This window comes from Bos grunniens, chromosome 19 (genome assembly GCF_055505025.1).
Source record: "Bos grunniens cultivar Pamir isolate PY7600 chromosome 19, Bosgru_T2T1.0, whole genome shotgun sequence".
Taxonomy (NCBI): Eukaryota; Metazoa; Chordata; class Mammalia; order Artiodactyla; family Bovidae; genus Bos; species Bos grunniens.
Genome location: NC_141183.1, coordinates 10961088 through 10984025, shown reverse-complemented (window position 1 = coordinate 10984025; position 22938 = coordinate 10961088). Strand labels below are relative to the sequence as shown.

The following is a 22938-nucleotide window of genomic DNA, read 5'->3' as shown; positions in this document are numbered from 1 at the left end:
AATTGGTGATGCCTGTTTTTCAAATTTCCTGCTAATCTTAAAAGGCCTGATGCTTAATAATTCTGCTTTTGTTGTTGCTGCTGTTCAGTCGCCAAGTCGTGTCTGACTCTTTGTGACCCCATGGACTACAGCATGCTGGGCTTTGCTATCCCTCACCATCTCCTGGAGCTTGCCCAAGTTCATGTCCATTGAATCAGTGATGTTTTTAGGTAACATCAAAGTGACCTCCCTGTCCATGTGCTCACTTAATAATAATTAGGTTGTACATTTTTGTTTTCTGCAGTTTAATGGATATTTTATAGTAAAAAAATTTTTTGTGTGTCCCCAAGGGTTAAAATTGTGAATTTTAGTATGTGTATTTTAACACATACACATGAAGTGACAGTAAGATTATTACAATTAAAAAAAAAAAAAAAAAAAAAGCCCACATCAGAATCTTTCGTAATCTCTATCAGAAGATTCCTGGGCCAAGATTGCTTCATCCCCAAAGCCCGCTCAGCTGGTGCGTAGTCCAGCCTTCAACAGCTTGTAGGTCACCCTCGAGTTCAAGGATGTCAGGGTGGAGAAGGGCACAGGGTTTTGATGAGAGTCACCAGGACAGTCTCTCTAGTCATTGTGTTACTCTGTTTTATGTCAGCCCAAGAAAAGAGCGTGGACCAATCCAGTAATCCATTTTTGTCAAGTTGAATCCATGGCTGCCTGGGTTATCTGCCCCTCACGCTGACCCTACCCTCAAGAGGATACTCGGGGCTCGAGGGGCCGGTGCCACACTCACCATGACAATCTGGGTGCCGGAGCGCAAAGCCATCTCATCTGCCGCAGAGCCCGGGGTGACCCGATGAATGAAGATGCCCGTGAGGTTCCCGCCAATAACACTTATCTGCTCCAGCAGCGCATCCCCCTGGAAGGCCAGCACGGTGACCTGGCTCAGGATCTTGCGGGCCGGCCTCCGCCTCACTGGGAAGCAGCTGCAGGAAGGGAGGGGCCGGAGCTCAGGTGTCCTTGAGCAGGAGCTTGGGTCTCCCCCTGGGTCCCCTCTAGTCCCAGCATTCTGGAATTCTCCTTCCCAAGCCTCAAACAGGCTGACAGTGAGAACACAGTCCTCACTCTGCTCTGCCACCTGCTAGCCCCAGCCCTCTGCTCACCTGGCGGAGAGATAGAGGTCCCCAGAAGTCGGCTGCGGGCTGTTCTCAGATTCAGGGAGGTCTAGGAGGAAGCCAGGGGCTCAGGTATGGAGCTGGGCCAGCCCTCAAGGTCACCCCACTTCAGAAGGAGTTTTGGCTCACCCGTGCAGCCTCAGTGTCACCTCTGCCCCTGCAGCGGGCACCCCCCTACTTGTTCTGTGTTTTGCTGAGGCAGAACCTTCTCTTGCCCCTCCCTTCCTTGATGCCCAGAACCTTGATTCACCTCTGCTAAAACAGAGGAGGCTGGTGGGGAGATGCATTTGTCAGGGTTTAATCTACATTGTGTCCTTTTGCAGTATTTGAGTTGCTAGCATTTTACAAAATAGGGAATCTGGAATCTGGATTTCTGTCTTCACTTGAGAAATCAAATCTGGCATAACTCTGGGCCTGTATTTCTGTGTGGCAGCCACCACTGGCACTGGTCATTGGCTGCCTCCTGACTCCCAGGGCACCCTGCTCCCAAGCTGGCCACAGCAGGACTCTGAGTTGGCAATCTGCAGGGCTAAATGTCCTCAGAGTCTCCCCAAGCCCATCTGAGGCAGATGGGCTGCCCCTAGCCCAGGTGTCAGCCTCCCTGCACGTAAGGCTGCCCTTCTTGCCTCCTGAGCTGCTCAGAGAACCAGCGGGCTCTCAGACAGCTAGTGGTCGCCAGTTGCAGGCAGCCTGTGCCCAGCTCACAGATAAACATACACTCGTGCTCACAGTCAAAGCCAAGTGAAATTATACACTCCCAATGTATTTGATAAACCAGGACTTGGTGCACAGTCATGACAAAAGGGAAAAAAAAGAGCATTGACTCATCCTGTTTGTGATCTCACATCCAGGTTGGTTATATCTGGGGTGGAGCCTCTGTTATAAATAAAAATGGCAATGAATTTGTAAGAGGCAAGGTTTCTGGTCACGTGACCCACAGAAAGCCTGAGGCCATCAGTCCTGAAGGGGCTGCCAGGCGACAGCGTGGGGATACACGCACTCCCTGGAGGCCGTGAGGTGAAATTCAGACAAGATGCTAAGCTCCCGCTCTGTGCAAGGCCCAAGGCGGGGGGCAAGGCCCGTGAGGGGCCTGTGCCTTGAGAAAGAGACAGGACCAGTTAAGTGACAAATATGAGGAATAAGCCACAGGAGAAATGGGAATGTCTCAGGTGCCAGCATGCGGCAGAAATGTTCCCAGCAGGCACCTCAGCGAGGAGCAGTGAGGATGGAAGCCGGTTGCCCTCTGGTATCACTGGGAGGCCCAAGTGTCCGTGGGTCAGAGCAGGGAAGGACAGAGAGAGGACGTGTGTGTCTGGAGCTATCTGAACTTTATGCTGAGCTGGATGTGGAGGTGAATGCAACTCCTTTAGCCTCCAGGTGAAAACAAAAGGAAAGTCAGTAAACACAGCACATCTGGACACTGGTTTGAACTGCCAGGCTGTCTGGATTTTCCCAGAAGCTCAGGTTAGGGCAGGAGTCAGGTTCACTCCTCTCTGCCCCTCCCCTGGGGTGTATCACCTGCCTCCCTGAAAATCCCTGTCTTCTCCTTCCTGGCTCTGCCAGCCCAGCTAGGGGTGGTGGGGTGGCTGCAGAGGTTTGGGGGTACACTCACCTGCCCGGTCTACAATCTCAAAATCCAAGTCTGCATTGCTCTTCTTAGCACCCAGGGAGCCTCCCTGGTCCACCTCCAGGATTTCTGGGCAGCCGCTGCAAAGCATAAGAAGATGGAAGTCAATGTCCCAGGGAGCCACGGGCAGCTGGAGCCACCTGATCCTGTCCACAGCCCCACTCTACCTGGAAGAGCATGGGTCTTCCCAGAAGTCCTCTGTGGCCCGCTTGCACAGGGATTGCTGGCTGGGAGGCGCAGGGCTGCTGGAGCGGAAGCTGTCCACCAGCTCTCGGCTGGATGTGGCACTCAGGTCAGACCAGAGCTGAGACTGGGGGAGGACACAGCAGAAGTCACCACGGGGCTCTCATGGGGATCCCCTGGGACACTATCCCTGTTGCCTCTACTGTGTAGAGTGTAATGATAATAAGCCACAGCCTCCCACTGACAGGGTAGAGGAGGCCAGAGGAGGGGAAGGAGGAGCAAAGAGCCAAGCCACATTACTTGAGCACCTACTCTGTGTTGGGTACTCTATTAGCTACTTCTAGATTTTACGTTGCTTCGTTCTTTATTTTTTAAGTTTTTTGGCCACCCTTTCACATATGGAATCTGAGTCCACACCCCCCTGCAGTGGAAGTGCAGAATCTTAACCACTGGACCACCAAGGAAGTCACCTGTATCACTTAGCTCTTAATGATAAATCTCTCTGGTGGGTAGCACTGTCCCACTTTGGGGTGTCCCAGGTGGTGCTAGTGGTAAGTAATGTGCCTGCCAATGCAGGAGACATAAGAGATACAGGTTTGATCCCTGGGCCAGGAAGATCCCCTAGAGAAGGAAATGGCAATCTATTCCAGTATCCTTGCCTGGTGAATCCCATAGACAGAGGGGTCTGGTGGGCTACAGTCCACGGGGGCCACACAGAGTCAGATGTGACTGAGCATCTGAGCACACGCACTGTCCCACTTTACATATAAAGCAACCGAGGCCAGAGAGGCTAAGTTGTTGGCTAGTGAGGGTCACGTGCTGACGGGGTGGAAACATGCAAGATGCAGAGCGTGGAACTGGAGGATGCAGGTGAAATATGTAGATCCAGCTGCAGCTCCCCTGTTCACTTGATAAGCCTTTCTTTAACATCTTTAAGCATCTCCTACGTGTCAGACCCTCTTCTGTCCTGATAGACAAGGTCTGGTCCAGCCCCAGCAGTGGTGGAGGCACCGGTCATACCTCAGAGGAGCTGCCGTTGCTGTCATCCCGCGGGCAGAGGGCAAACATACGCACCAGCCGCTGCTTCCCCTTCGGACAGGGCTCCCTGGCCCCCACCTCCTGCTTGGGCTGCCAAAGACCCAGACAGGCTGGTTAATTCGGGGAATATCCTAGGTTGCTCTTGGAGTTTCTACCGAGTCGCAACCCCTGTATCTCCAGCTTCCTGAGTGGTTTCCTTTCCTGGGCTTCAAGGCAAAACATTTATGTCCCCTTCTCCCAGCCTGGGACACCTGGCGCTGTGGGAGCTGGCCACCAATGGGACATGCAACAACCAGCTTGGTGACCGCATTTTATCCCCTTTGGATAATACATGTTATTCTCTCCTGGTTATACAAATAATAGATACTATATGTATATCTATACATAGTCCACAAAGAACATTGGTGGGGAGGAATAGGCCAATTAGAGAAGAAAGTAAAATTGACCCATCCTCCCACACTCATAAATAGAGCAGCCAGCAGTTTGCTATCTATTCGTCAGTCTCTTTTCCATGCATATGTATATATTTTTTAACATGTTTGATGTGGCAAGTGGGGGAGGGAAGAACGGCTGGGACCCCTTCTTAGGGAGGGGAGGGTCTGGCTGTGCTTCCCAGGTGTCCCTGGGCACCTCTAGAGTCTTGCCCACCCACCAAGGTGTCTGGAACTGGAGCTGCTGGCAAGACCATAATTAGAGGTTTTACAGTAATTTTAGTTCTTTGAGAATGCAGCTTCCTTCGTTTCTATCACTCAGCTCTCAGGTAGTTTACTTTCAAGCATCCCAGGAAGACATCACCCACTAGACCAAGTGACTACCTGCACAGTTTCCTAAGCTTGCTTTCTTCATTGAGTGCCGCACATTCCAGGTTCCAGAACCTTCCACCAAGCTAACCCTTCTATGACTTGCATAGTATTAGCATAAAAAGAGATGCAGAAGCAGACTCAGCCCACCCCACTGGATACCATCAACCTTTGATCACACTACACCTCACAGGAGCCAGCACTGTGGACAGAGCTGAATCCGGTGGTGCCAGCAGGCCCATGCGGCCGGCTCGGGTCTGCCCTGACACCTGCATCCTACCCCCAGCAGCGCTCACCCCCGGTGATGAGTCGGCCTGCACCCGCAGCCGCTGGACCTGCTGGCGCAGCTCGCAGACCTGGTCCATCAGCTCAAACACCTTCCTGCGGAGGGCGTCCTTCTCCGTCAGGTTCTGAGAAATCTCCATCTGGGCTCCATCCCTCGCCGAGTAGGCCTGGGAGCCGAGACGGAAGACAGAAAAGATCAATGTCCAGAGGATAAAGAGGGTGTGTCGCAGGAGTCCAGCCAGAGAAAGCCCCTGTTTCTGGCCTGTGTTTACCCTGGACTGTCTGGTGTGCAACACACACAGCTTGTTCTGTGGCTTACCACCATTTATGATTCATGTAAAAGTGAGCAGTTTCAGTAACAGTCAATAAGGGGGTGCACACAAACACCTCCTGCTAGAAATGAAAGGAGGGAAGATGATGTACAGCAGGCATGGCAACAGGTAACAGTGGCGGGAAGCTGAGAAACATCCTGGGGACCAAGGAGAGAGACCTCAAGTCTGGAACCTGCTGCCATTGAGGTCAGGTGACCTGGCTAGCCAGCAATAAGCCACACCCAGAGTGGCCTTCCCAACCCTCCTGAGACCCCTCCGGGACTGCACCTTCGGTCCTCGGAGCCCCTCAGCCCGGCACCCAGGCCAGCCCCTCACTCCTCCCGCCGGGTACCTGGTCTCGTTCCTTCTGCAGCTCGACCACTTGGCTCTGCAGGGCGTTCATCTTCTCCTTGTAGATTTCACAGTCCACCTTGGTTTTCTGGAACTGGAGCAGGGTCTGCTCCTTCTCTTCCCAGTACTGGACGGAGGGGGACAAACATGGCCCACGGAGGTCAGTGACTCCGCGGGTAGGGCTGAGGATGGGGGTGGGGGAGCCTCGGGGAGAAGTGAGGGAGGTGGTTCTCAAGAGGAAATAAGGTGAATTGACGCTCATTTCTTAAGTGCTAGATTTCAGGTGCATCTAGAGTTACTGTGTTGATTATATTTTAATTTGATCATCAAAATATGCATGGGTCGTGCATGTCAAATTGTATTTTGTTTATTCCATGTCCCAAAAGGCATACCTATTTTCCCTCTGCCCACCTCATTCTCTTCCACTGTCTCCTTTCTCTCATCCTCCCCTTGCTTTTTACAGCAACTAAATAAATCCCTGGCTCTCACCCTGGGGCCCCCACGCACTGGAAATCACTCTGTGTTTTAATCGCTTGTTTGCCTGACCTATTTTCTCATCACCCCACAAAGTGGACGTGGCCTTTAGCATTGGATTCTGAATTGGTGTCCAGTCTAGTTTGACAAAGGAATAAGCAAACAGGCCAATGCATTTCTTGGGCAAAGTTGGTTTTAAGCTCAGTATAGATTAAAGAATCTGCTTCCTCATCCAAGCAGCCCGGCCCCTAAACACGGCCCAGCAGTGTCACCTGCTTTCGCTGTCTCTCAGCGGCCACCGCCCGCTCCCTCAGAGAGTGGATGCGGTCCACCAGCTCCTGCCTGCTCTCCAAGGCCTCGTCCAGATTCTGTTCCAGAATGTCCTTCTCCGCCTGGCACAAAGAGATGTCAGCCCAGGGACCCTGACCTCCCCAAAGGCCCCAGGGAAACATCCCCATCATCTCGTCCCCAGGACAGGAGGCAGGAAGCTTCGAGTCCGGGTGTGGGGACGGATTTAGCTTTATTACTGCACGTCAGGCAGGACAGGAAAAAAGGCAAGGTCAGCAATCAAAATGGGGAACATGCATTTCGGGTCCACGTGAGCGTGGCTAGAAGACAAAGTACAGGAAGCTGAAAGCCTCTGAGGGTAGTATAGTGCCTCCTTCTTTTTGGCAGTTTCAGCCTGCTCCAAATAGATCCAAAGGCAGAGGCTTCCAGGAGGGCGAATATCAAGGGCTGAGGCATTCCCTCTTCACGCTCACTTTTCTGAACGATGGCACAGTTCAGGCCGGGTGACCCACACCCCATGAATGTCTGTCGAAGGGCTAGTTCAAAAAATAGGTATTTATTGATCGAAAGGGACTGCAGAGGAGAGGCAGATGATTTGCATAATTTCAGGGTGCTGGCGACACGAACCTCTCTGCATCTTACAGTTCCCCACTCCCCCGTGCCTGCCTGAGCAGGATGGTGGAATATTTTGCAGGCAGAAAGTTCCCCCCTTCCATAACCTTAAAGCTAATCTCATCAATTATAATCAGCCTCTATTTACTCCAAAACAACATAGCAGCAGCAAACGAGCTAAGACTTTTGAATACATGCACAATAGCTTTCAATTTTGCCAGCATACGGGGTCTGGAAAGAACAGGAAGGAGGGGTGTGAGAAGGGGTGGTGAGGACGAGTCACTAGGTTTCATCTCACCCAGACCTTAGCTACACCTCAGTGGAACCACCTGTCAGAAATCCCACAGTCTGGAGGCCACAGGCCAAGGCCAGTGACACTACCTGCTGGCCACCAGGGAAGGAAGCTGAGCCTTGGGGGGAGACCAGGGCAGGAAGTTGAACCTTGGGGGCACCAGGACCCACCAGGCTGAAGGTCAGGGAGCGGAGCCTCTCATTCTCCTCCTTCAGGCGGCTCAGCTCCTCGTCTCCAGGCTCCAGGTCGCTGGCCATCTTCAGGGACCGCTCTCGAAATTCCCGCTCACAGGAAGAAGACATCTTCTCTCGCTGCAGCTCTTGCTTCATCAGATACAGCTGCCAGAGAGGAGAAGGAGGAGGAGAAGGTCACTGCTGTTTCTCCACTAGACCAGGAGCCGGGTGTGGTCCTCAGCCTTTCTCCTTAGTGATGATGCTTTTCATACTCAAAAAGGTCCCTCTCCCAAGATTTCAAAATCCATAAAGGGTTTTACCTAACGAATAGTCCCTGTAGGATGATAAAAGCATTTTAGCTTTATCTTACTGGGAGGTGTAGGGGTTAAATCACTGAGCTGAGGTCCCCAGGAACGGAGAAAGGAGCCCTTGCCATCGGCTCTTGGATCTGACAGCCAGTGCAGCCAGGGATGAATGGCCACTAAGCCTCCTCCAGCATGGCCCTGCTTCTCCGCCTTTCCACATTCCGCTAAACATGTCAGGTGAAGTGGGAGGCAGCAAGAAGAAACCCCGGGGGATCTACCGGAATTAGAGGTTTGGGTGTGAACTCATGATTTCTAAACTCTGCACATGTGTGTGTCCATGCATACCTGCATGCATATGTGCCTACGCATGTCTGTAGGTGTGTGTACTTGTGTATCTATGTGCATGTTTCCTAGTCCTCTCTGCTAAAACGGCTGAGGAGCAAAGACACCCCAGTAGCAATGAGCACACCTAGAGCCCAGTGGTCACTGAAAGGAACTGGGGCCCCTTGAAGAAAGGGTTGACTTTGGAGCTGAGGTGGAGTGGGTATGAGATGATCCTGGAATATCTTGTGATGATGCAAAGAAAGTCAGTGCTAAGAAAACTCAACGGCATGTCATGTCCCAGGACACAACATATTGAAGGGGTTCCCACTGCCAAATCTAGGACACTTTGAGCACCAAACCAAAGACAATAACATGTTACAGATTATTGGAGATAGGAATCCACGCATCTGTGCCAATAACAGATGCACGAGTGGGGAAAGGAAAGGCTACCTCTCACAGTCAGGATGCTGAGGGCCAACTGGTCACCAGGGGGAGCACTGGAGATGGGGCTCATCATTTTGCAGCCACCAGAGTAAAGATGTGCTCAGGCAAGAATCACTGGTCAGGCTAAGTCCAGGGGGAGGTGTCAACATGAAGCTAGGGTGCTTGCTGGCCTTAAAACACCTCTCCCATACCCCCCAGCTGCAGGGAGTAATAGTAAGAGTACTTTGTCAATTTTGGTACAATACCTGATCCTGGACTAGAGGGAAAATGCCATAAAGAATGTACTTTAGGTCAACTATAAAACTGGAACACATACAGTAGATTTAAGGATTATATGACTGTAATTTTATGAAGTTGGCAACTGTACCACAATTATATAAGAGAATATCCTATTTTTAGGAAATATACATCAAAATGTTTGGGGGTAAAGGACCATGATGCGTTCAACTCAAGTAGTTCAGGAAAAAGTGTGTGTACGCATGGGGAGAAAAAGAGAGAGAGCACAGTGATAAAGAAAAGGTATGTGGATGTATTTGTATTTGTATGTTTATCTGTATGTTTTTGGGTAAATTCAAAATTCTTTCCAAATAAAATTTAGAAAACTAAAATCAAACAATGCCATAGTTAAAAGCAAATGCCAAAATGACAAGGAATGACTATCTTCCATAAAGAACTCTTGTAGATCAATAAGAAGATACAATAATTATCCCAAACAGAAATATGAGTAAAAGACTGTTGGGGTCTGAGGGGGCTTCACTAGTAACATTCCTGTTCTCCCATCTGTATCCAGGACCAGCTGAGAAAGATAAAGGAGACAATAGAAGTCCCTTTGGTTACTGATGCAGTTGGAGGGGAGCAGGGCTGGGTGGTTCCACTATTCCGTAACAACCACCACTCCCAGAATAGCCAGACAGTCCCCCAGAGGTAGGACGGGGAGGAGGGCTCCCCATCGTGGGCACTTCACAGACCAGGTGATTGCAAGGCAGGGTGGACTTGAGACCACATAGCGTATTCAAGGGGACCCTGGTGGAGAAGTTTCCTGCAGGGGTGTTGCAGGGAGTGGGAGTAGGGGTTCCAGGAGATAGGCCAGCAAGTGCGAAGGCCCAGAGTGGGGAGCAGCAGGTCAGGATGGGCACCCCGAGCTGTTACCTCTTCCTGCAGGCTGCGGCAGCGTGTGGTGGCCAGCTCCTTCTCCTGCAGCGCGTTGCTGTAGTGCAGCGAGAGACTCAGCATCTCGTCCTTCAGCTTCAGCACCTCGTGGAAGTGGGCACTGACCTCGCGCTTCATGCGGCTGTGGTCGGCCTCCAGTTGACACAGGCCTTCAGCGCGGGCCTCGGCCTGGTCCAGGCGCTCCTGCAGCTGCTGGCACTGCCGCAGCAGTGCCTCCTTCTGCCCCTTTTCCTGGCTCAGCTCCTCCTGCAGGCTCCCAATGGCTCCAGCCAGGCACTCGGTCAGCTTGGACGTCTCCATGAGCCCTGAGGGACAGGGCAGGTAGGCCAAGGGCTCCTCGTCTTGCAGGGTCTTGCTTCCTGCACCCACACTCTCAAGCAGGGCCCCCACCCTAATCTGTGGGTCACCGTAAATGCTTCCAGGCTCAATAGGACTCAATATTTTGGCTAAATAAATAGCATGACAGGTGATTTCTGTCCCCTTTCTTGGCTTCCCTGTGGGACCTGGCTGTTTAAACCTAACTCCCCATCCCCTGCCACCATCAGCTGAACCTTGCTCGATGTTCATTCTCATGTCATCCTAAGGAAAACATAACAAAGAACATGAATCTGTATAACAGAACCCTGAATCCCATAAATAGGGGCTGTGATGACAAATAGGCTGAAACACTTTCTTACCAACAGTTTTGAGTGATGTCGCCCTGCCCCTTCAAATACCTAAATCTCTCAACAGCTCCTCTAGAGAAGCCTAAAATGACTCAGTTAATAAACAAGACTTCGTCTCCCACCTGGCCGGTATAAGTCTTTACTTAGCAGCTCCTCTCCTTTTTCCCACCACTGGCCCCTCCCAAGAGCCAGAGCTGGGCGGGACTGGGCAGGACCGAGTGGGGACCGGTTCCCTTCTGCCTCAAGCACCTCAAGGTAAAGGTTTTCTAGGAAAGGACACACTACCTCTTTGCCTGCGCCTCGCAGATGCAGGTTTCATGCCCTGTGAGGGGTCTGCTCTTGGTGTTGGATAGTTAGAAACAAAGCTTTTCATTTATAACCCAAGGTCATGGACTCTGCCTGCCCACCCTCACTAGGGTTAGTGTTTGTGTGGAGGGTCTCCTCACCCCCCACAGTCTGGGGGGTGTGGTTGGAGCACAGGGACAGGAATGTCTGCCCAGTTTGGAACAGCCTACAGTCAAGGAGGGACACCTCCTCACCCCTGGTTATATCACCAGATCTCACCACTGAAGTTTGTGAAGTCCACGATGGGCTGCAGCCCGGTGACCAGGGTGTAGACATCAGGGTTGTGGAACTTCAGGCTCTCCAGGAAGGCAATGGCCCCATTCTTGCCTCGAGTCTTTAGCAAATCCAGCAAGTACCCTTGGGAGAGAGAACAGTCTTAGCTAGCCAGGTACTGGCTGGGCTTCCCATGAAGGAAGCAGAGTACAGCAGGATGGTGGTCATCCTTGCACATCTAGGAATCAGGAGGTCAAAGCAGTTTTCCAGGGTCAATTTACTACTTCCATGATGGTGGTCAGACTCGAAAGGGGTCAGGCTGATATTTGTTGAGGAACTGCTACAACCCAAGTGCTAAGAGTTGAGAATAAAAGACTCAAAGGGATAATCGTTGCTCTCCAGACCTCTCCCAGGTGTGTTGTGGACACATGTGTACACACATGTACAAAGCAGGTGGGAGGAAAGAAGCAAGTAGCAGTGCCCAGGGTCCAGTCCCAGAGAGGCTCGGGCCTTCCGAGCCCACCTAGATCCCATCACTCTCAGCTTGAATTAATTTCTCCCCTATGTAATGGTCATTAGGCAACAGGCACAAATACTAGCATATTGATAGCTACCACTTACTGCCTGTTTTTGAAGGCCCAGGCTTTGAGATGAGTATCTGATAAAGAGTAACTCATTCCATTCTCCTAACAACTTCATATGATGAAGCTTTCCTGTTTTTGAACAAATAAACACAGCTAGTCAGACAATCAGAATCAGCTCCAAAGACATCTGGAGTGGGTTGAGTTGTGGCCCCCAAAGTTATGTCCACTTGGAAACTGCCAATGGGACCTTGTTCAGAAAAGGCTTTGCAGATGTAATTAAGGTAAGGATCTCAAGAGGAGGTCCTCCTGAGTTATGCAGGTAGGCCATAAATCCAATCACAAACATTCTTAGACAAAAAAGGAAAAGACAGAAAGAAGGACATGTGATGATAGAGGCAGAGACTGCAGTGATGTAGCCACAAACCAAGGATGCTGGGGCCACCAGAAGCAGAAAAAGGCAACGGTTTTCTCCCCTAGAGCCTTCAGAGGGAGTTCAGCCCTTCTGACACCTTGATTTCAGGCTTTTGGCCTCCACGGTATGAAAGAAGATGCTTCTGCAGTTTTAAGCCACCCAGTCTATAGTCATCTGTGGTGGCATTTCTGGGGCACTAACCCAGTCCCATGACCTGACCTCAGGTCACCTCAAGGTCCTTCACCCCCTGCCCTCACACAGGCCTTTCCAGCACCACCTGCGCCAAGCCGGCTCTGCAGTGGGCTGGGACACAGGTCCTCACCGACTCTCATGGCCGTGTTGTTGAACCTGGGGCTGTGCAACACCTCCTCCTCATCCAGCTGGTCCAGCACCTTGGCCTGGCGCAGGTAGGGGGTGAGACGGCTGGGGAAGATGCTGCGTACAATCCTGCAGCGGTGGTCCTCCATCATCTCCCACAACACCTCCTCATCCAGGGAGGTCAGCGAGGAGTCCGTGCGGCACAGCTCTGCCATGGCTCGGCCTCAGGACCCTGGATGGGAAGGGTGGCCACGGAGGGCTGGGGTCAGAGAGACACAGCTTCCTGTCCAGGAGGTCTTTCCATCCAAACCCTCTTCCCCAAGTCAGCAGTAGGGAGGAAATGACCAATTCAGAGAGGTCATGACACTCGCTCTGGCCCAGGTGTCCTGTGACCAGCAGGAGGATGCTGTCCATCCTTCTTGTTGATATCAAGTCAATCCCTCAACCAGGAGCAAAGCAAGCAGAACAGGGTTTCTTTTGAATTCAGGAGACTGGATTTGCCTTTAAATCTCAGGAAGCTGCCCCTGGCCTGGGGAATGGGTGTACTGAATGAGGGTGACATTACAAACCATATGGATGGGGCTTTCCCTGGCGGTTCAGTGGTTAAGACTCTGTGCTCCCAATGCAGGAGGCCCAGGTTCAATCCCTGGTCAGGGAACTAGATCCCACATGCTACAACTAAAGATCCTGCATACTACAGCTAAGGCCTGGTACAGCCAAATAAACAAAAAGTAAAATAAAAATCTGTCTCATTGAAAAAACAAAACAAACCAGATGGATCTAGAACGTGCATTCTTAATAGGTGTGACAGAGCCCCCAAGGGGTCAGAAATCGATTCTTGAGCAAAAATTCTTACTCTTCTGTGTACTAGAGTGGGTTGCTGTTTCCTCCTACAGGGGATCTTTCTGACCCAGGGATCGAACCCAGGTCTCTTACGTCTCTTGCTTTGGTAGGCAAGTTCTTTACCGCTAGCGCCACCTGAGAAGCCCATATAAAGCACAGATGTGCATAAACAGACAGTATATCTGTGAGGTTAATATCTCATGAAAGGGTGATTGGGGAAAGGGGAGACACAATCACATCCAAGCACAAGACCTTATGTTAAGAGGACCTCAGAGGACCCCCTGCCCAGACTGCCAGCCACAGAACCCACTCCAGATGCTCCCTGGCTTTGTAATGAGTCACCTCCACAGGTGTGCCCTCACCTGAGCCCCTCTCCTCCCTCCAACCCTGGCACAAAGTCACTAGCCCACTGATACATCTAAATAAGATGCTTTTAACCTGCAGCCTGTTTTAAGCATCCTAAAAAAGTCCTGCAAATGATTTAAAATATCCATATACCAGTCACACAGATTCAACCCATCTTAACACTTTGTACCTGGTCTCCTTTTTAAGGACACACAGTTAGAGACAGCCCAGTTCTGTTGTCTCCAGGTCCTGTCCCTTGCTCTCTTCCCACAGGTAACTTCTGGACCATGTGATGCATATGAGTGTGTCCAAAATAACACAGGGCATCTTGTCATATGCCCCCGGGAACCCCATAAACAGTGTGGTACTGGGCATGGCTCTACACTCAGCCTGTTTATTTTTTTGTTGTTTCTTTTTGCCATACCATGTGGCTTGTGGGATCTTAGTTCCCCCACCAGGGATCAGATCCGGGTCCATGGCAGTGACAGCCCAAGTCTTAACCACTGGATAGCCAAGGAAGTTCCTCAGCCTGTTTTTTGAGGTTTAGCAAATGGATACATGCAGCTTGATCTATTTTTAAACTGTGTACTGAATTCAATTATACTAAGAAACCACAGTCGGTGCTCCTGTGGATGGGCCTTAGGTTGTTTCGCCTTTTTCTCCAACACACGCAGTGCCACAGTGACTGTCCGTGTACATCACCTTGAGCACAGGCAGGAGAGTTTCTCTCAGACCTGAGAATTCCTATGATTTGGTTCTTTTCATTTGGAATGGCAAGGTGGAGCAGCTGGAGTCAAATACCTGTATTTTAAAAAAAGCTTTTGGCTGTACCACACGGCATGTGGGATCTTAGTTTCCCGACCAGGGATTGAACCTGTCCCCCTGCTTGGAAACTCAGAGTCTTAACCACTGGACCACCAGGGCAATCCCTCAAATACCTCTTTAAGAGGTCTATATACGACAAATGCTTGAAAACTACAGCAAATCAACCCTTGTAAACTAAGAAAACAAGGAGATGGTCACTGGAGGGTCCTGTCCCCATGGACAGCCCCCTATAATCCAAGCGAGGGGCCCCATCTTTAGCGAGGACTCACCAAAAACTGCTCACATTCGTTTTCGCAGGCACTCCTCGCCGTGGGATGGGATCCCGGGTCCCCTCTGAGGCCAGGTGTGGTGCCGGCAGGACAGGGCTGGGCGATAATAGCCTGAAAACCCGTGCGAAGATGATCTCATATCTATCTCAAGCCGCATGACTTGCACAGAAACTGAGTTTCGGCACCAAAGACTAATGCAAACTGTTCCAGGAAACAATTCGACAGATCTTTGATCCCTATCATCTGCTCAGGAACTATAAAAGCTTCCTTGGGGCTTGGAAGCAGGCTTGTAGAAGGAAAGTGAGCTTTGAACCCTAGGAGACCAAAGAGAATGCGCAGGTGCAATAGTCACACAGTATCTTTGTCACCATGGGGCCAGACTCCACTGATACCCTTCCCCTAAGTCTTGTACTCAGAAGGAGGGATCTGCCAACAGTTGTGGGTGGGAAAGGGGCATGGGGATCTCACTGGTTGAGGAAGAAGAGGGAGCAAGCCAAGAATAGGAGTCCTGCCCTTAGGTGGTTCATTCCTGGTTTCTTCAGGGAACAGTTGATGGATGCTTAGGAATCAGGGTTTTATAGGTTGAACTTTGTCCATGAATTAGGGTTTTATATGTTGAAGTCCTCACTCCCAGTACCTATGAATGTGGTTTTATTTGGAAATCATGGCAGATGTGATCAAGATAAAGTTGTTAGGGTGGGGCCTTGAATCCCTTATGACTTGCTGCTGCTGCTGCTGCTAAGTCGCTTCAGTCGTGTCCGACTCTGTGCAACCCCATAGACGGCAACCCATCAGGCTCCCCCATCCCTGGGATTCTCCAGCCAAGAACACTGGAGTGGGTTGCCATTTCCTTATCCGATGCATGAAAGTGAAAAGTGAAAGTGAAGTCGCTCAGTCGTGTCTGACTCTTAGCGACCCCATGGACTGCAGCCTACCAGGCTCCTCCATCCATGGGATTTTCCAGGCAAGAGTACTGGAGTGGGGTGCCATTGCCTTTGCCCTTATGACTTAGTGACCTTATAAGAAGAGAAGCAATCCAGAGACAGACTTACAGGGAGAAGTCATGTGACAACCAAGGCAGAGATCAGAGTGATGCTCATAGAAGCCAAGGGTCACCAAAGATTGCAAGCAATACCTGAGGCTCAGAGAAAGGCATTGAGCAGATTCTCCCTGAGACCTTCAGATGGAGTCTGGACCTGCTGGCACCTGGATTTTGAATTTCTGGTTTTCAGAACTCAGGGCAAATACATTTCTGTCATTTTAAGCCATGCGGTGTGGTAATTTATTATGGCAGCCTTGGAAAACTAATACATATGTGCAAAGGGAATTTGGAAACTGGCTCAAGTCCTGGAGTGCCTGGCCACGTCCAAGCAGTCAACTACACACTTGAATGGAAGGCTCACGAGCTCCTGGGATCTCTACCCAATAGAAGTCTGCATCTCTTTGGTTTGGCCTTTCAAATCGGGATGACCTACCTTGCATCAGGACCAGCTGTGCAATCCACAGAGCCCAGTACAAAATGAAAACATGGGCCCCTAGTTTTAAAAGTTTCCAGAAGTTCTAGACAGTGACAGCAGAGTGTTAGACCAAGAACAGGGTCCTAGGGACAGGTTACATCCATGAAACTGGCCCTGATTTGCATGATCAAGGGGTCTCCAGGCCCTCATTATGTAATTTATGCCTAAATTCCTATCTCACCCAAGTGATTCTTTTGTGATGATCAATGCCCTTCTGTGAGGTTCTCTTTTAGATGTCACTCGGGTAATAAGCATTCACTTCTTGGCACCTAGAGGTGGGTGGGCTTGTCAAGAGATGGAGGGCCAAATGAGACGCATCTTCTCTATGGCTGCCAGACTGGTGACCTGGGGCCAGGGCAGGCTTTAACTGGTCAACCACCCAAGGACCCAGGACAGAGGATCAATTCCAGGAGCAGTCCTTCCCAGCCCCATCCAGCCCTGCCTCAAAAGGCCATAGTCTTTGTTTTCTCAGGCCCTGCCTATCCTTCTGAAAACCAGGTGTGGCAGCAATAATGTATCAGGTGCCCAGCCCCAGTGCTTGGCCAAAAGAGGCTGAATCTGCAGGCACGTGACAGCCCTTCACCCCCAGCCAAGCACCCATCCCCTGCTCCGGAGGCCCCGATCCAGCTGAGTGCTTCTGCCCTCAGCCGATTTGTGTTCCCTGCCGGCCTCCTCTGTTCCACCCATGTGTGTGCATGCTTAGTTGCTTTAGTCATGTCCAACTCATTGTGACCCCATGGACTGTAGCCCAACAGGCTGCTCTGTCCATGGGATTTCCCAGGCAAGAATACTGGAGCGGGTTGCCACGCCCCCCTCCGGGGAATCTTCCTGACCCAGAGATCAAAGCTGTGTCTTTGCATCTCCTGCATTGGCCTCATTGGCAGATTCTTTACCACCAGCGCCACCTAGGAAGCCCCCCTACTCCACCCCTACACTGGTTCAGTCCAGCATCCCGTTCCCCTCAGTCAACCCCACTACCACCAGGACTGTGTTACACGGGTGCCAGGGTGCCTAGGCAAGGGGTTCCCCTTGTGCCTTTTCAGAGGACAACCTCGTGAGTGCTGCAGCTCTCACCGTGTCCAGGGCAAAGGCTCTGGGTCAGATTCCACACATAGAACCAGTCCAAATGGGAAAGGTGCTGAAGGAAGAAACTCACAATCTCTCTTCGAGAACCTTGCAAAGTGAGTCAAAAAATGTAAACAAACAAACAAGAACAACAAAAAACCCGCAGCCACAAAACACAAACAACGGAAAGGTAAACAAGTTTCTCCCCAAAGTTTTGAGAAATGTCGGAATATCAGATGAGCCCCAAAAAGGATGAAGTGTTGCCAAGAGGCTCAGAACTGCCAGTGACAGAACCGCATCTCCACGGAAGCAGGTAGATTTTAAATAAAGTCTCTACCTTGTCATGGTTTTCGTAATCTCTTAACTTTAGCAGGAATTTTTAAAGAAGTAATTGTTCTTGGAAATGTTTATATTGCATTTAGCAATTCAACCATAATCTTAAATGTAAGTAAAGCTAAAATTTTGCTTTTAAAACAGGTGGGGACTTCCCTGGTGGTTCAGTGGTTAGGATTTTGCCTTCTCATGCAACAGGTTCAGGTTCAATTCCTGGTCAGGAAGCTAAGATCCCACATGCCTCATGGCCAAAAAACCAAAACATAAAACAGAAGCAATATTGTAGCAAATTCAATAAACACTTTAAAAATGGTCCACATTAAAAAAAAATGTGTAACATTGTCAGTAATGTTTATGGTCTCATGTTTATGGAATGATGTCCGTGCGTCTGTCTCTCTAGCAGTCCCTCAGTCTATATTTTAGTTCATCCATCCATCTAATCTGTCCATCTTTCTCTCATTTGGGGTGTGTGTGTGTGTGTGTGTGTGTGTGTGCGCGCGCGCGAGCACATACGCGCACTCAAATGTGTAGGAGAGAAAGAAAGAGAGAGAAAGATGGAGAGAGAGAAATACAAAGAGACAGAGAGACAGAAACAGAGAAACACAGAAAAAGACAGAGAAAGAGAGCAGGTAGATTTTGGAATGCTGTTCACTGATGCTATTTGTGGTGGTAGAATTTTAGGAAATCAATTTTCTTTAATTGATTAAACTTTTTAGAATGAGTGAGCCTAGGTTCAATAAAAACCATAAACTCATTGTTTCAGAAAATAATCAATTCGGTTGATCAAATAGAGAAGGAAATTATCACAGATAAGGTGCCCATCAGCCCCAGAGCACCCGGGACACTTCTTGCCTAAACGTAATTATTCATGGCAGCCCCTGCCTTTCTCTCTCAAAATGACACAGTTCAGGTGACCAACGATCAGAGACCAGCAGAGGCATCCCCTCTTTTGCTTTCCCTCAGTTCTAGGAGGAAGAGCCAACCCTTGTGTGCCGGGCACAGAGAGAATGGGAGCAGACCAGGATGACAGGCGCTGGCTGAAGTAACTTCTGGAAAAGACAGAGACATGGGGAAAGAAGACTTGGTTGTCCCAGTTTTGCATCAATGAGGAAAGAAACTGCTTCTTAACCCCAAAACAGGATTTCTTAACATGCACTTCATAAAGAAGAGTGGAGCACATTTATAAAATCCTGTGTTTCCCCACAAATTTCTTATAAAATATCCGTCTTAATACAAATCGAGCCTGAGCCTAAAGGTTCAAAAACATGAGAAATAAATACACCAGCCCTGAACAATGACCCTAAATGCCCTCCTTTGATCGGAGTCAATGGCCTGGATTAGTTAGCTCCAAGGAGACAGTGACCAAAATACTTGGGCTCATGGAATATTGACTTCTATTTTTAGCCAATTACACCCTGGCGGGCTGTCTGATATTATATGATATAGTCGCCAAGGGTTGGGGCCGGGGGCAGGGGGTTGCCTCTCCAGATTGCAACTCAAACTCTGGGAGCTCCAGATACCCAGGTCTCCATGGATGCCCTGTTGACAGGGTCTTGCTGGGAAGCCTTCCCAAGGCTGGGTCATAGTGGGTGACATGCTCCTGTCCTGGGAGCGCCTTCTGGCTCAACTGCCACTCCTGTCCCCTCATGCCCATAGCATTGTAGGACTCCCAAGGACTGCCTGTCTGTTCACAGAATCCCACTTCCACCAAAGGGAACTCGGAAAATCAGGGCCAGCTCAAGCGACAAGCTGCCTTACCAGGACAGCTGAAGACAGACCTCTCTGGGACTCTCAAACCTCAAGCAACTGCCCCTGACTCCTGGGACCTGTCAGCCACCCCAGGGTGTGCGTATAAGTAGGTATAATCGAGTAGAAGCCACGCTAGTCCTTACTTCATGCAGTGAAGCAGCTTAAGACAGGTCCCCAAATGGGAATTTAAAAGGTGGGAGTTTCCTGGCAACTTAGCCTCAACGTAAGTAGGGGTTAGCTCTAACAGTAAAGAAAATTTAGCCCGGAGATCCTTAAGGATAGTCTAAACTCTATAAAATCCTCTTCTAACCCTACAGTAACTCTAGAGGGAGTCTTAAATCATAAGAGCCCTAAGCCTCTAAGATGTGGGTCCTCCTATTTCCCCATGTCAGTATTCTTCTCATAGCCCAGGGCACAGATTTTTGCCTGCCTGTGAAGCAGGGGAGAAGGAGCAGTGAACACACATATGTACCCACATATACACACGTACACAGAGGCACATGCAAGACTCCAGAATAGGGGGAGTAGGTTACAGGAAGCTTAAGGGAATTGATGACCCACAAACATGGTGAGTGAGGCAGAAGGTCACCAAACACAAATGGGGTGCTCCCTTGCACCCCTCAGCTAACATCCCGCACCAAAGTGTCATCGTAAATGTCTGGCTTTGCCCTTACCACCAACAGGAAGCAGTTGGTTTTATTTTATTGTTGTTGTTGTATAATCGCTGAGTCATGTCCAACTCTTTTATGACCCCATAAAAGAGTCGGGTTGCTTGCCGGGTTCCTCTGTCCATGGGATTTCCCAGGTAAGACTGCTGGAGTGGACTGCCATTTCCTTCTCCAGTGGATTTTCCTGACCCAAAGATTGAACCTGCATCTCCTGCATTGGCAGGAGGATTCTTTACCACTGAGCCACGATGGAAGACCTGGTCTTACTTTACACCTGAACTTAGAAACCTTCCTTTTCTTTCATCCTGGGTAATGATGCTGAGATAAGAGTACTAAACAGAACACTTCTCTCATCCAGCATGGCCTGTACTCTCTTACTTAGCAGCCAGAAGATGTTTGAGTAATTTAACCAAACAAAATGCAACAAGCTGATTTCCCCTCTTGTCCTCAAACCTGGCACACCTCCATGCCTTATAAGGAGGAAGCCAGCCCTTTCCATTCCCCCCTCTTCCCATTCCCCCCTGCCCCACAAACAGCTCTTGGACCCCATGCCTGTCCTGTCTACCCTCCCTGGGTATGCTGACCTGCTCTCCTAGAGGTAGACTCTGTACACTTGCCTTCGTCGTTCTTGAGAAGTGATAGCTGACCAGCTACAGTCTCACCTGAGCAGCAGCAGAAGAGCAGGTTTGACAGGTGCATCTGTCTGGGCCCTGCCTACAGAAGCAGCACCTCACTCACGCCTCCACACATCACTGAAACTCCAATACATTCCCACAGCAGGGAGGATGGGTATAAAGGGTGTGTTTGCCTTTGCCAGAACCACAGGAACCTTCCGAGAACTGCCTGTGTATCTGGTCAACCCACAGAAGGTGGTGGTTGAGAAAATGATGGAAAATCTTGGGGCAGATGGAATCTTATATATGAATAGTCAGCCCATAATTCTCCAGAAAGATCCTAGGAAGTTTAGGGTAAACTCACATTAGCAATTCTGGGAAGTATCTAAATAGTTCCAATAGATCCATCTAAAATCAACATGGGTACTTACTACTTAGATTTAAATGAAAGTCTTGGTTCTTCTATGTTAAGACGTATCCAGAATCTGATCACTCTTGCCATTTGTACTACTGTGATCTGATCGGCGCCTACCAGGACAGCTGCAATGACCTCCTAGCTGCTTTCTCCATGCCCCTCATAGTGAGTTCTCAACACAGCCAGCAGAGCCTCCTGTGTTGCTAGAGGATGAGTCAGGTTGTATCATTTCCTTTGCTCAAATTTCCAATCCTCAAGTCCTCACCCCACCCCACATGCTAGGCCCTGATTTCCTGGTGTTTGCTAATCTCATTAGCATTCACCTGCTCCTCGTATGGGGCCGCCTTGCTAGTCTCGGATGGCTCCAGGCACATGTCAGCCCCAGGGCCTTTGCACCTGCTATTCCTTTGGCCTGCAGTGCTCTTTCTTTCACCTCTTTCAGGACTTCACTCAAGGGCCACCTTCCCAGAGAGGGCTTTGCAGCCACTGTTTAAAATCATAGACTTCCCACACTACTTCCCCTCCCCATTTCCCTGTTTCATTTTACTCTATTGGCCTCACTGCTCCCTGACATATTATGTATTCTAATTATTTATCTGCCTTTTGCCTGACTCTCTATGACAAGCCTGACCCAGAGGACAATACTTCTTTCCTTTCTTGTTTTCTGCTGTGTCCTCACTCTGAGTGATGCTCCATGAATACAGGTTGGGTGAATAAATAAACATTGGGTGCCTGGTTCGCACTGATGCAGATGATAGACAAGAAAGAAGGGACAACCATAGTTCCAGGACCTATATGAGTAAGAAGGATCTTGAGGATCATCCTTCTGACCAGGCAGGTTCCCAAGGTCACACAGCTAATTGATGGAGAGACAGCAACCAGAACCCAAGACTCCTCCTGGTGAGTATGAGAGCTGGGACTCCAGCCGCTCAGGGCAGAGCAGGTAAGAACACAGATCTGACCTCAGACAAGGACACAAGTTCTTGGATCAGAGTCCCAACCCTGCTGCACAGCAGCTAACCTCTGGGCCAGGCTATTTAAACCCATAAGTCTCAACTTTTTTATTTTTCCAGTGGAGAAAAATAGCAGTGGCTTCTGCTCATGGTGGGAAAGCACTTCTCTCCATGCCTGGTGCACAGAAAATTCTAGATAGTTATTCAAAAATGTCAAAATGTTGTCCTTCCAAGTAAAAGAGGCAGTCGGCCGATGGAATTAAGGTGGCTAAAGCCTCACTAAACCTCTGTTAAAAACAGAAATTCCTCGAGTTACAAGAACAGAGTTGAGGAAGCCCCAGGCCCCCAAAGACTGTGAGCTTTCTGAAGGCAAAAACCATTTCTGAGTCACTACAGGGGCATCAGGAGGATCCGACTGATAGTTATTCTGTATGACATGAGACCCTAGCTGGGTACACACTTCTAGGGTCAACCAGGTGGTACTTTGGTAACCTGGTTCAGTGGGAAGAGCATCTCCAGAGGAATTCCAAAGGGCTGGGAGGCACCAGGAAAGCCCCACCTGGTGAGCAGGGCCCAGGGCTGCAATCAAGAAAGGAGCACAGGGTGAGAAACAGATGGACATTGTGAATGTCCTGCTAGCTCTGTGGAGGGCCTCTGGGCGTCACCTTATCCACAGAATGTAGGGAGTTGTGGGGGGTGTTCTGGGTTTGCCTTGGAATGGAGATGCTGGAACCAGGTGCTACAGGAAAGGCCCCGTAAGAATAAAGTGCAAGTTCACAGCACAGAGTACCCAAGGACAGGGGTTCAGGTTTAAGATGGGGACCTCCAGCCCAGTACCCTGCATGGGTAGCAGCCAAATGGATGACAAGGGCATCACAAGTGGGGGGAAGAGATGCCTCTTTGCTCTTCAAGCTAATGCTCAGGAGGATCCCAGGGCTTCTGTGGTTTTGGCTGTATCAGGTCTTACTTGT

At 49.9% G+C, this 22938-nt stretch overlaps 1 protein-coding gene across 7 annotated transcripts in view; it reads right to left on the bottom strand.

Moving 5' to 3' along the window:
• CARD14 (caspase recruitment domain family member 14) overlaps window positions 1-21158 on the bottom strand; it is a 29402-nt gene extending 8244 nt beyond the window's left edge. For 5 of the 7 annotated variants that reach the window (XR_015147312.1, XR_015147313.1, XM_086356504.1 and 2 more), the window contains exons 1-14: window positions 20570-20691; window positions 14654-14764; window positions 12376-12603; window positions 11064-11201; window positions 9814-10139; window positions 7589-7756; window positions 6499-6618; window positions 5754-5879; window positions 5102-5257; window positions 3988-4095; window positions 2952-3094; window positions 2770-2864; window positions 1146-1206; window positions 776-968 (exon numbers count right to left, since the gene is read on the bottom strand). Coding sequence is in view for 5 of the 7 variants with exons in the window: in XM_086356504.1 (XP_086212630.1) it covers window positions 776-968; window positions 1146-1206; window positions 2770-2864; window positions 2952-3094; window positions 3988-4095; window positions 5102-5257; window positions 5754-5879; window positions 6499-6618; window positions 7589-7756; window positions 9814-10139; window positions 11064-11201; window positions 12376-12586 (1845 nt within the window). In the remaining 2 variants the exon portion in view is untranslated. Of the gene's footprint in view, window positions 1-775; window positions 969-1145; window positions 1207-2769; window positions 2865-2951; window positions 3095-3987; window positions 4096-5101; window positions 5258-5753; window positions 5880-6498; window positions 6619-7588; window positions 7757-9813; window positions 10140-11063; window positions 11202-12375; window positions 12631-14653; window positions 14765-20569; window positions 20692-21030 lie in introns of those variants that run through there. The other 2 variants (XM_086356505.1, XM_086356506.1) reach the window with 2 other exon arrangements.
• Between the last annotated feature and the right edge of the window lie 1780 nt (window positions 21159-22938).